Genomic DNA, 12749 nt, shown 5'->3' with positions numbered 1-12749 from the left:
ATCCTTTATGTTTAAGTGAAGTGTGAAAACAGTCTATAGTAGTTTGTCAGTAACTTTATTTAAAATAAACAAAAGAAAACCGCAGGACAAACGAACCAAGACCAAAATACTTATCCGTTTTACATCATCCTTTATAAAAACAAACATACACCACATTTGTATTCTACCAAATACCGTTTTCAGTTAAATTTATACATGGCGGGTGTTTAGTCATGCTTTTGATATTATTTTACATTTGTTACTCAAATATCATTTTGTTATAAATAATTACAACTCGGTCAAATCATATACATATATATATGCTCTCTACACATAGATTCGGCGCTGCGATGTTTATTTTTAGACAGGAGCGAACACACAGGAAGCAGGAATAAAGTGTTTTTCAATGCCAGGTCTGCAAATTGTGACTATTATTCGTTTCTGGACAACGAGATGCTCGTGTAAAATCAAGTTGTTTCAAAAGGCACGATTTCCTCGACACAGAAGTACGTTTTTCAGGAAAATATATGCTAGTTAAAATATCATGGGCAACGTATTGTCGGTCCCTTGACAGGTGAATGCTTGGGAGGGCCAGGTGGGATCCTGAGAATCTAAGGGGCAAAAGGGTGGGCAACGCGCCCTCTTTTTCTTTTTTGTTTTGTCCCAGCAGACAAGGACTGGTTGTACTTGGTGCCAGCGGGTCCCACCTAGCCCTTTGCTCCGGCGCGGGAAAGTGGAGGTTCCCCGCTCCAGGCCGCCTCTCCTCTCCCGTGGGACCGCCCCATCCCCGGGTTCTTGTCCGCCCTCGGCTCCTGGAGCGGAGCTACGAGTCTGGGTCCCTGCCGCCCCCGGCTTCCTGGTCGCTGGGGTCGTCCGTGAAGCAGACGTCCACCTCGCTGTCGTTGTCGCTCTTGGGGTCGCCGGGCTCCGGGGGGTAGCCCGGGGCGCAGCCCGGCTCCTGGCCGGCCTTGGCGCGCAGGCTCTGGCCCGGGTGGCGGGACTTGACGTGGCGCTCCAGGTCCCGGCGCCGCACCAGCACCTTGCCGCAGAACTCGCAGCGGTAGGGCGTGTTGCCCTCGGCGTGCAGCCGGATGTGCTTGTTGAGGTTGCTGGGGTCCCCGAAGGGCCGCAGGCACACCTTGCACTTGAGCGGCTTGTAGCCCGTGTGCGTCCGCATGTGGATCTTGAGCCCGTACTTGCGGGAGTACAGCTTGCCGCAGTAGAGGCAGAGGTGGCCGGTCTTGGGCTTCCCGGGGCCGCCCCCGCCGCCGCCGCCGCCGCCGCCGCCCGGGACCCCGAGGGGCCGCAGCGCCCCGTCCAGGCGGCCGCGGCTCTTGTCGGCCGCCATCTCGGACAGCTGCTGCGTGTGCATGGCGATCTCTCGGTCGATGCCGGCCAGGGAGCCCAGCTCGCCGGGATTCAGCGCCGCCGCCGCCGCCGCCGCCGCCGCCGCCGCCGCCGCCGCCGCGGGCCCGCCGAAGTAGGACACGGACTCGGGGTACTTGAGCAGGCCCCCGAAGTGCAGCTTGAGAGGGTAGTAGGCGGCGGCGGCGGCGGGGGCGCCGTACAGCAGCTCCCCGTTGTACACCGTGAAGGCCGGCACGACGGCCGGCAGGTGGCCGCACTCCCCGGGGTACGACTTGAGGCCCCCCGCCTCAAAAGGGGGGAGCGGGAAGCGCTCCAGGTGGGGCGCCTGGGAGTAGCGGCCGGCGGCCGGCAGGGCCCGCTCCACGTGCTTGAACGCCGACGCCTCCTCCAGGGGGCCGGAGAAGAGCGGGAGGCCGCGGAGCGCCCCGGCGCAGGGCAGCACGGGCGGCGGCGGGGGCAGGGGCGGCGGCGGCGGGGGCAGGGGCGGCGGCGGCGGGGGGCCGTCCCCCGCGTGCAGGCACTTGGCGTGGTGGTGGCTGTGGTGGTGGTGGTGGTGGTGGTGGTGGCCCCCTCCGCCCGCCCCCAGGGCTTCGGGCCCCGGGCGGCCCCCGAGCTTGACGCCGCCCAAGAGCTTGCCGAGCCCCCCGGCCTTTCCCGCGGCCGCCCCGCCGTCCTCCCCCCGGTAGGGGTCGCCGCCTTGGGCCACCGCGGCCGTGGCCTTGGCCAGGCCCGCGGGCTTAAAGGCGGAGCGGGACCCCGGGTAGAAAGCCAGGCCGGCCGGCCCGGACGGGGAGCCGCCTACGGCGCCGAGGAAAGGGCCGTGGCCCCGGGCCGGGCCCACGCTCATGTCCAGGGCGCGCTCCTGCTCCTCGCGGCCCAGCGCGCCCGCCTTCCTGGCCGAGGCGCCCGGCCTGCCCGGGGGCGACGGCGAGGGGCACGAGGCCGCCTCGCGCTTGATGCCTTCGCGCGCCCCGCAGGCCGGCCCCTGCGGGGGGTGGCGCGGGGAGGCCGCGGGGCCGGGCCCGCCCGGCTCCGGGGCCGCGGCCTTGGGGGACAGGCGGAAGCCGTCGAGGGCCGGGCGGGCGACCGGCTCGTGGGGCAGGAAGGGGCGACCCCCGCCGCCACTGAGCACGCAGTGGAAATGCAGGTGGGCCTTGAGGCTGTTGGGGTACCGAAAAGTCCTCCAGCAGTACCAGCAGATGTAGCGCTCCTCCCCTAGGAGAGAAAGACAGGGCGGCGGGTGAGGAGACTGCCGAGCCCGGGGCGCTCCTGGCTCGGGGCGGGGGCTCAGACCCGGGGAGCCTGCCCGGGGGGGGAAGGAAAGACCCGAGGAAGCCCTTGTCCCGCCCCGGCCCTCCTCGCCCCTCCTGGGGACCGAGGAAGGGAACTGAGCTAGACGGCGGATCGGAAGGAAGGCTGCAGGCAGGGGCAGAGAGCTGGGCTGCCCCGGCCTGCGAGGGGGAAGACCACAACAGCTGCTCCCTTAAATCATGTGTCGAGGCTTGTGGTGGGCTCCGGCCCATCTGTTGACGTTTGCAGAATAGGTGGCGTATGTCAAGGAGTTTGGATGGACTGAACAAAGGCCAATCTAATGGTCGTGAGCGCCTCATTACCGGGCGAGACGATATCCTGTATGTATGGGCCATATGTAATCATTCCTTTTCATAAGACAATGTCTTTTGTGTTCACCACCCACCCATCCCTCTCCCTCCCGGCCTTTAGACACTTTGCCTGAGGTTTTCCTGGAGCGTGACAAACCGAAAGGACCACGTTAGGGACTATGATTTGCTATTCTTCAAAACTGTTCCTAGTTTTTTTTTCCTTTCTTTTTTGCCCCATTTTAATTTGATGGAAGAAAGATGTCAAACTAGACCGTCCAAACATTTCATGGTCTTATTATTAGTCATGCTTTCTTATATCAAAGTAACTATCTCAGATACTTTAATACTAAGTAGGTATCAGTAAAGATTTGGAGAAAAGTTTTCTATATTTAATCTAATGAAAAATATAGTTGCTCCTACAAAAGTAGGTGGATATTTTAGAAGTGGATTTTCTTAATATTATTGAAATTTTAATAGTACATTTGTGACACAGCACAAGTAAAATTGAAAAATCCAAGACAGTATAGTCTTTGGGTCACCCCCAACTTTTTAAAATGAAATAACAAGCATTCAGGGATTGTTTCCCCAAAAGATGTCATTTTGTACTATGCTTTTAATAAGCAAAATTACTTTGAATAGGCTCATTTGATTAATAACTCCTCTGACTCATGAGGTGTATGAGTCAACAAAGCAAGTTAGTTGAGAAAGAAATTTAGCATAACTTATCAGCCTTAGCCACAAAAATGTTACTATTCTTGCATTTCATTTAAAAAAAAAAACCCAGCTCTTCCTCACTATGCATCCGTATTCATTTCTGGCATTCAGAATGTCATCTTCAGAGTAAATACTACTCCCCAAAATACTTAAAAGTGCCACCCTCCCATAAATGATAATAACCTTTTTCCTCATAGGTATCACTGATTGAAACAGGTGGTCATGGGTATCCTAGATGAATGCCAAAATGCGGGGTCAGGGTTTATTCCATCAGGATAGAAGAAGTGGAAGGGTCTAAAAGGAGTTGTCCAAAATCCCCTTTATTCTACAGCAGCTCAAACAAATCTTACTGGTTTATATGCTATACCCAGGTAAAAGAATTAATATAAATATATAACTACACATGTGGGGGCAGGGGGAGAATTATAACAGAAAATAACCTGAACATCATTAGCCTAATATTTTTTTGATTGCTCAGACACCCCCTGGATGATTCAAAACTTTTTTTTTCAAGTGAGGATTTTTTTTGAAAGACTTTGCTAAATAATTCAGTAAGATCAGGGTCCAAATTTAGCTTTATTTTTGTGGTAGAGAATCAAAATTATTCTGTCACACTGTTGTTTTGAATCCTGCCCAACTTAACAAATGCATAGGAATGACAGGCACCTCCTCTGTGACTTACTCAGCTTTGAGTCAGTTTTATATTCAATTTTCAACATTGAAAATATCCCATTTTAATTTTGAAATAGACTCCTCTACAACTATCCCCAACACCTAGAATAGTTTCCTGAGATCCTACCCATGGGCAAAATGTAATAAATGTACTCAACATATGATTTTTGTCTGGTTTTCTTTCTGGGTCCCTCATGCTGTAAAGATTTCTCTGAAACATCTGGAAGCTGGGGAAAAGTTGATATTCAGAATAACATAGCAATGGATAGCTAAGGTTTTCAGTTCCTCAAAAAAAGATTATTGAGAATTGCAACTGTTGTTTTTCCCCTATTAGCAGAAGATGCTCACTTATTCAATCAGGGAAAAGAAATAGAAAACACTGAGACCATTATTCCAAAATTTGTTCCTGTGACCATTGGTTATTCCTGAAGAGAGGTCCTAGGTTTTTAGATTCATATATCAGAAGAAAAGTTTGTGCATATATATTGGAATGTTCTCTTTTTTTTTCTTTTATGGAAAGTAATAATAAAATTTAGCTTGATGTAGTGCATAAAACAAGAGTACTTAAAAGTATTTTTATCTAGGTATTTGCATGTACACAGAAAAGCAAAAAAGTTTAGTGAAGTACAGGTTTAAGCAAGTTTAGACAAGGGTATTCCATCTACTTAATTCTGTCGTCTCATTTCCAAGAGTCCCAAAATTGTATTAATTTCTTCAGATCCTTAAGTTTTAGTTTCAGAAATGAGGTGGCTGAGCTGCTAGGCTAAAAAGAAGTATAGCAGTCTATTCTGATTCAACAACATCCCTTCTTTTACTATTTTGGTGTTCATTTTTGTTTCTGAAATAGCCCAAAGCAGAAGACATCTAAAGAAAATCGATGGAAGCTTGGTACGTTGATGGTGGGGCCTAGTGACTTAAAGAAGTCCTACTCCACTCCACTCCTCAGCTCCTCCTTCCCCGGGGAAGTATTCTTCACTTTTCTTCTAATGTAGTGAAAAACGGTTTCATCTTTAGTTACTGCATTCTAATTTGCATAAATAGGCTGTTGGTTTTGGAAAGGATCAAATAAATCTAAGTAGAAACTGGGAAAAGTCCCAAATTCAATTTAAATGGGGAGGGGGAGGAATGAATAAATACAATTTAAGTGTGGGGGAACCTGAAGGAGCAGCCAACTGCCCGAGTGGAAAGTACCGTAATGCTTCTAAAAATGGAGTAGAGATAAATCATCCATCTCTAAGGGTATCTCTTTCTATGTCATATTCATTACTTAAGTCCCTATTACTAATTACAATTCATTAAGTTATATGTTCTTTAAACTGTATTTTATTCTTGTTGGTGGGAGAAAAAGTCAAGAAAAGATCGAGAATATTTTCCCCAAAACGAATTCTTCAAAATATTAATAAAAATTTGCAATCATAGAACAGTAGATTTGAAATTCACATTAAAGCTAAATCTAAGCTAACTTCCTCACTTTTACAGCAGAGGAAACTGAGGCTTGGAGAGGTAAAATGGCTTCCATCAAATCTTACACGTAGGGATTGGTAAGACAGGACTTTCAGAACATAGATTTCCTGACTACCTATTTGATTTGGGACAGGTGGTCCACTGTAATTATTAATTTCTGGGTGACTATTAGTCCTAGAAGTCCTCTCCTGTTGGTAAAATTTAATATCATTTGCTTTTATGTTCAGAAAAGTTGCTGAAAACCTGTAAGATGTTTTCATTCAGCCTTAGAGGTGGTGAGTGGGTCATAAACAGGCACCTATAACCCTATCCCTGGGTTGCTATCAACCTTCTCCACCCCCACCTAAGTAGTTAGTACCTTTCTCATCATGTGTAGGAGTAGCAGTGGTGGGGATGTCGAACCATTGAGCCAAGGAGTTCGAATACCACACGGTCAGTTCCTCACCTGGCTGGACATCTCGCAGTGCCCTATAGAAGATCTGTTAAGAAAGGGATTTTAAATAGCATCATTTTACCTGCAATTTATGAGGTGTAAAGTGACTAAGCTTTCAGAGAATATTGAATGAAGAGAGAGGGTTAGGGAGAGTTTGTTCCATGAGAGGAAAGAGGTAAACTCAAATACCTGTCCTCCTGGTAAATCTGCAATAGCTTCCAGAGTCTGTTCCTGAGTGTTCCTGGCCGCCCGGATTAATCCTATCCACTCCAGAGGGGATCCTCCAGATTCATCCACTAACTCCCCTCTCACCATGCGCACCTGCCAGCAACAAGCAAAAGTCATTTCCCACCAGTATAAGACCCAAATCAAAGAAGATGAAGGATCTTGCTTACATCCCACTTGCATTCCAAAAAGCAAATGAGTTTCTTAAACATTTAAGTTTAGGAGGCGGGGAGTGTGTTATGGAAGAGTAATAGGCAGAGGAGAAAGTGATGTCGGAATTCTTAGGGCACCTCTAAACTGAAGAATCTAGTTGTTCATCAGTTCCACTAAGTTTCTGCATCAGGAGTAGTCACCCTGGATTCTTTCTGGAAAGTATGGATTTTTTTTGCACCCACTCCCACCCCCCCCCCCAGTTTAGTTTAACATTGAGTTTGGACTACATTGGAAAAAAAGCATTGTCTGGGACAGAATTCTTTCCAGTCCTAGACTGATTCTGTGGAAGAATGATGCTTCCTCCCAGATAACCCCTAATCTCCCATATCATAATCTGCTTTACCCCCCACAAAGAGAAAAAAGTATCAGATCATTTAAGGACCGTGCAATAAAAGTCATCCGAACAAAGCAGCCTAAAGAGAGAAACCAGTAGCTCCAGATGAGAGCTGAATTTGAGAGGCCTGGTAGAATGTTTAAAAGTAATTAGATGGCATTTTCAAAGGAAAATCATGGTGTGAATTCACCTCGATGTAAGGAGTGTATATTTAAGACAGAAACTGAATCAGAAAAATTGAGAGGATAAGATTGTAGCAATTCCTGAAGAGGCACATTTAAACTGTTTCCTCCTCTTCCCAATTTTAAACTCTTTCAATTCCATTAAATGTCCTTTGGGCATTCAAGTGATGTCCTTTCTCCTAGACTCTTCCTCCTCTAGAGTGACAGTTTATCCATCCTTTTAGGTACTGTCCAGTTTTGGACTCCATTGGACAAGTGTGCCTAAGGAAAGTTTGAAGTATTCTCCCAGATTCTAACAATCTTCCTATAACTACAGCCTCTTGTGCCTGGGTGGGCTTGTCATCTACATCGCTCTATCACTAAGACATTCATCAGTTACCTGACTCTGGACTGAGCTCCAGAACTGACTCTTTCTCTAGAACTGGAATTTCGATGGCAGCCAATGACCCAGTTCAGGACAGTTCACTGCTCACACAAGCAGCATCTAGGACAAGACTTTGATAGACGGTGTCATTTTGACCCTTGCAGTAGTACTAGATCTCTCTTTCTCTCTCTCTCTCTCTCTCTCTCTCTCTCTCTCTCTCTCTCTCTCTCTCTCTCTCTCTCTCTCTCTCTCTCTCTCTCTCTCTCTCTCTCTCCTACTTCTCCCATTCATTATTGTCCTATACTACACTGAAAAAAATGTATTGTTATCTAATGAACTGGAAAAATGCTATGGTACCTGAAATAATAATAGATTTTTTAAACCTAGAAATAGGAATTATCTTTCATAGTGATTACAGACCTTAGCTCTGAAGTTAGAGTGTACTTACTTCCTCTCACTACGTTGCTCCACCAGAGTTCAAGAAGGAGTAAAAGGTGACAGGAATGAGATTTTTTTGCTGCCCCAGTCTGAGATCGGCCCCCACACTCACCCCCGAACTTCCTCTCCCTCCATCAGGGAACAGAGCGATTCCTTCACCTAGCCAGATGCCATTATCACCTCCCAAACCACAAGTCTGAGGGACCCACAAGCTTCAGCACCAAGACAATCTGAAAAGGGAAGTGTGGCACCTGGGCTCAGAGAACACTCAGTTAAAAGAGTCAGCTAGAATCCCAACTTTCTGCTTCTGCTCAACCTTATCCCAGCCCGCTCCTACTCCACCAGCCCAACTCTCTCCACTCCCGCTTTCATTTCATTAGATCGGATTGGGAATAGGACTTCCAAAAAGCAGATGGGGAAAGAATAACCTGCCTTCCTCTCTTCAGCTTTCCTACCTTCTTCATCCCCTCCACGGGATGGGTGAGTTGTGTGCAACTGGGAAAGGAGAAGATTGTTGGGGCAAAGGCAGAAGAAGGGGGTCAGAGGATGAAAAATACCTTTTTCTTGGGTCCTGGCTCCCTGCGGTCTGACAAGTATTTGCCCAGTTTGAAGATGCCGGGTACAGGACCCAAGCGCAGCCCGGCTGGAATGCAGCTCTCTGCGCTCACGCTGATGGCGGCAGCCCTGTTTGTGTGCATCGCTGCCTCTGGGTGCAAGCAATCAGGAGCCCAAACTACTTAACAGGGTTGGAGTGACAGAGACAAGCCAGGGAAAAAGATGAACCCAGGCGTATCTCCGCCTGCAGAGTGACGCGGCTTGTGGATGCGCGCCGGCTTTTCAATTGGACCAGGAGGGCTCCCCTTTTGGCACGCTGAAGCTCTAGGGCGCAGAGTTTGGTGAGAGAGTTGAGCTCTTAGAGCAGCTGCAGAGTTCCATCCAAGAGGGTCACATGGAGTCGTTCCCTCACCCCCCTGCATAATCAAGTCCTCTGAATGGCTAGCAAACAATGGTCCAGGCGACCTTCCCATTCCTAAAAATCCAATTTGTCAAGGGCAAAGAAAAGGCGCTGGTGAATCAAAGGTCTGGCGGGACCATTAATCCTCAGCATGGGGTATTGTCCCCAAGACAGTTACGATATTTTAAGTGACAAATCCACTGTATAATTTCTCCATAAATTTTACTTCCTTTTATTGTTCCCCGACAAACCAGTTTTGGAAAATAAGTGACTACTTTAAGTCTACTTGGCTGATTCTTTTGAGGCTGAGTATACTTCAAAGATTTTTAATTCTCTTCCCTTGGCTTTATTGTAAAGGAGATTAAACAAAGAGATGGAGAATGTTTTGAGGACTTGTTAACTTCTATTGATTCCTGGCGTGTGCCATACAGAAATTGGGCAGGTACTTGATGGGAAAACACCAGAAAATACCTACACTTTTTAAATAACGACCATATTACCATTTCAGTGGATTGGTTTCAGGCCAGTAATCTATTTATAACCTCTTTATTCTTCCTTCTGCTCCCATTTTCCCCAAAATATGAAGCATTTGGAGGCCTTTTAAAAGACAAGAGGTTAGCTATACATCATTGCACTTCTGAACACAGAGGGTATGACTTTATTTGGCTTAGTGGGAAACCCAGCTGGAGAGTCACATAAGAGTACTGGATAAACAAACCTCCCAGGCTACGGGGTAACTCCGGGTCCAGGACCCAGTGTAGTCCCAGAAAGTAAAATTTGTGGACCTCCGTTATAGCTCTTGACCAGAATACCTTCCCTCAGATACCAAATACCCAAATTCTTGTATTGGGAGAAATACTTTAAAAGAAATTCATCGAGAGATCTGATCTCCTCTTATACAACCAGAATTTTTACTAAAATCCAGCGTTGTCAAAAGATAGTGAATATTGATCAATTGGACAAGAAAAGTCATTGTGATTATCAATTTCTTTAATGACCAAAAAATTATAGCGCTCCATCTATTTTCTCGCCTTCGTTTAAATTTTAAAATTTAAATTACCTGAAGATATAATTTCTTCAGATGCTCATGAAAATTTGTTGGGTAAGCAAAGAATAGAATGGGAAGGATTCCTCTGCTCCCCACACCACTTTTCCTATTATTTACTTCAACTACTGCTTCTTCTAGAAACAACAGCTTTCGAAGAATGATTGTTTTGTATGGGATCAGGTATATCTCACTAGGTTTCACCTTCCAAAGGGAGACCTTTATTGAGAAAGAAGCACTTCCCCGAGGAGAGTTTGGGATCTCATTTTTTTCTACCACTATTGATGGTGCTTAGGCAGTGGGTCCTTTGTGAGTGATATAACACCAAGGATGGAGGTCGTTCTTTGTCAAAAAGAGAACGGGAAGGAGAAGGCTAAATGGCATCAATAGTTCCCCATTTTTTAGAACTTAGAATTCTCTATCTTCAGTATCTACAAATGAATGCCTGTAGGTAAATGTCTACTATTAAAGACTTGTGCTCAACAGCTGGAGTTGCCCTGTCTTCTCCGATCTGTTCATCAAGCCAATTGCCATTAGATTGCTCAAAGCCAATCTGTAGCTTCTAAAGATACAGAAATTTCTCAATACTGCATTTGAACCCACTTGGGCAAGTGTCTTTCTCAGTTCTGCAGTGCCAGGGACGAGAATTGACAAATAGCCAGCCTCTTCTACTTGAGCTCCTACTAAAATCCTACGGAGATGCCTAAGCCTCTATGTCCCACCACTTAAATAAAGACGGCTGGCCTTCGGGATGCTAAAGTGGAATCCAAAACTACACCTTTTCTTGAGAGAAGTCCTCTAGGAAGATCTAAGGGCCGCAGGAAGGTGTGGGGAGGGATGCGGGTGAAAGTTACAGGTTGCCGGGTTACGTTGGCTCAAACCACAGCATCATTACGGAACTCACACCTGACTGCGGGACAATGTAAACAAATCATTCCATTTCTTGGTCATCGCCAATGGGATTAAAAATAATTTTCCACCCCCAAACTCCGCTGCTGTGGTCAGTTCTGGCTGGACTACTGTGGGGGAGAAAGATGGCTCCTTTGATCAAACTCATGAATGGTAAAAGAAAAAGGGGTGGGGGCGGAGAGGGAGGGTAGAACCAAGAAGTAGAGGGCAATAAATTTAAGCCATGAACATGTCCCTATAACCTCTGGCCTGGCGACTCTAGGATGACACCCAGTTTAAATTACCAGAGCGACTGAGGGAAGGGGGAGAGAGAGACCCTACTGCTTGGTTTGGGGAGCCTCCCTATCCCCTCCTTAATGAGTCAAAAAGCGTGAACGACACGCGAACAATTTTATCAATAGGACCATGTAAAGGCCGACTGTGAGGAAAGTTATTTATTAATATAGCCAATTGTGGCTGGTTCCCATCCCCCGAGTAAAGAAAGGCCCTGCTCTAGAAGCATTCACACCAGCTCGCCAATTTTTATTCTGTCCTGTGGCTCAAAGTTGAAGTTCCCCAAGTGAAATAAATTGCCCACAAAAGAGGAAAGGAACACATTTTCTTTTATTTTTCCTTCCCTAAAAAGCAAGGGTGAAACCAATCTAATGTGCCCACTGGAGCAAGATGCGGCATGAAAGGCTGGGTGTTAAAAGTAAAAGCAGTCTGTGGAGCAAATGGGATGGAAAATTAAATGAAATTAAATAGCTTGAACGACCGTATTGTCCCTTATTAAAAAGACACATTAATTACATGGTTTCAGCCTTATTCAAAGACAATGTTTAGACTCAATCAAAACATTCCACTATCGCTTTTTATAGACTTAAGCTAGGCTTCCCGAAGTACCATTAAAGCGAAATCACTTTTGCGGCCCAGCTTCGATGAAAGATATTTTACAAGCCAGCCCTTATTTATGCCCAGCGCTGAACTGCCCATGCCCCGGAGGAACACTCTGGCACAGTGTTCTTTTTGATTTAACAGGTTGCCCCATAATGAGGCATGAATGTTAAGGAACAACAGTCATCCAAAGAGGCACAGTTGCAGGGAGCAATGTCCCACCAGGGAGCTCCATTCAGCCCCTCAAACTGCTCCAGCCCCGAGAAGGTTCAACATTACATTCAAATCAGCATGAATGCCTGTAGACAGGGCCAACTGCATTGTGCCCGGGAGAAGCGCAGGAACAAAACGCGGTCGGCCTCTAGGCGCTTCAACCAAGCCAGATCCTCGCACTAAGGGCGAAGTCCGTAAGTCTCACGCCTGATCTTAGGGTCCTCTGAAGAGGTAAAAAGCGGCCCTCGAAGCTGAGGTGCCTCGAATGGGGGCGGCTTTGGAGAGGTTTTTCCTTCTTTGGGGATAGACTTATCTTGCTACCCATGCTCGCACCTGAGAACTTCCTCCAAAGACAATGGACTTTCCTTGTTATAATCAGGTCCTGAACAAAATGATCAAAAAAGGTCGGTGGACAACCCAGTTAGTCTCTGAGTCACTTGGAGGAGAAATCATCATTTCCCTCGAGCTCTTAGGCCCCTTTCCAGACCTCGAGCTGGAAAGAAAGAAGGCAGATGGCGAGGACCGCGGGCCTGGAGAGCCTTAGCATCCGGAAAGGGCAATGGCTTTGCGAGACGATCTGTTCTGAAGTTCCCTCCCTGTTCATTACCTATTTGTGACGGACACTAAATTGACCTGAACGCACTAAGTTTAGGAGGCAAAAGTAACCCCTCCTCCCACCCCCACGGAGTGTCACTTTTCTTGGAACGTGGTTCTTCTGAGCTTCCCCGGGTCTGGATTGTCCTGGAACCTGAACCCGGTCCGGCTCC

The 12749-nt window shown here is 47.3% G+C and overlaps 1 protein-coding gene across 1 annotated transcript; it reads right to left on the bottom strand.

Annotated features, from left to right (window-relative positions):
• Positions 1-790: 790 nt before the first annotated feature.
• Positions 791-8685, bottom strand: PRDM13 (PR/SET domain 13). The gene is made up of 4 exons (XM_074190219.1): positions 8545-8685; positions 6421-6552; positions 6157-6277; positions 791-2562 (listed from the first exon to the last, which is right to left on the bottom strand). Exons 1-4 carry the CDS (start codon positions 8683-8685, stop codon positions 803-805), a joined length of 2154 nt encoding a protein of 717 aa, XP_074046320.1. The 3' UTR covers positions 791-802.
• Positions 8686-12749: the final 4064 nt, after the last annotated feature.

This window comes from Macrotis lagotis, chromosome 5 (genome assembly GCF_037893015.1).
Source record: "Macrotis lagotis isolate mMagLag1 chromosome 5, bilby.v1.9.chrom.fasta, whole genome shotgun sequence".
NCBI lineage: Eukaryota > Metazoa > Chordata > Mammalia > Peramelemorphia > Peramelidae > Macrotis > Macrotis lagotis.
Note: the sequence above shows the minus strand (reverse complement) of the source record. Positions and strands in the feature narration are given on the sequence as shown.

Coding starts and splice junctions, on each gene's coding strand:
- PRDM13 (XM_074190219.1), bottom strand. CDS start 8,685: ATGCACACAAACAGGGCTGCCGCCATCAGCGTGAGCGCAGAGAGCTGC. Junction 6,278..6,420: donor CAGATTTACCAGGAGGACAG/GTATTTGAGTTT, acceptor CTTTCTTAACAG/ATCTTCTATAGGGCACTGCG. Junction 2,563..6,156: donor TCCTACACATGATGAGAAAG/GTACTAACTACT, acceptor TTTCTCTCCTAG/GGGAGGAGCGCTACATCTGC.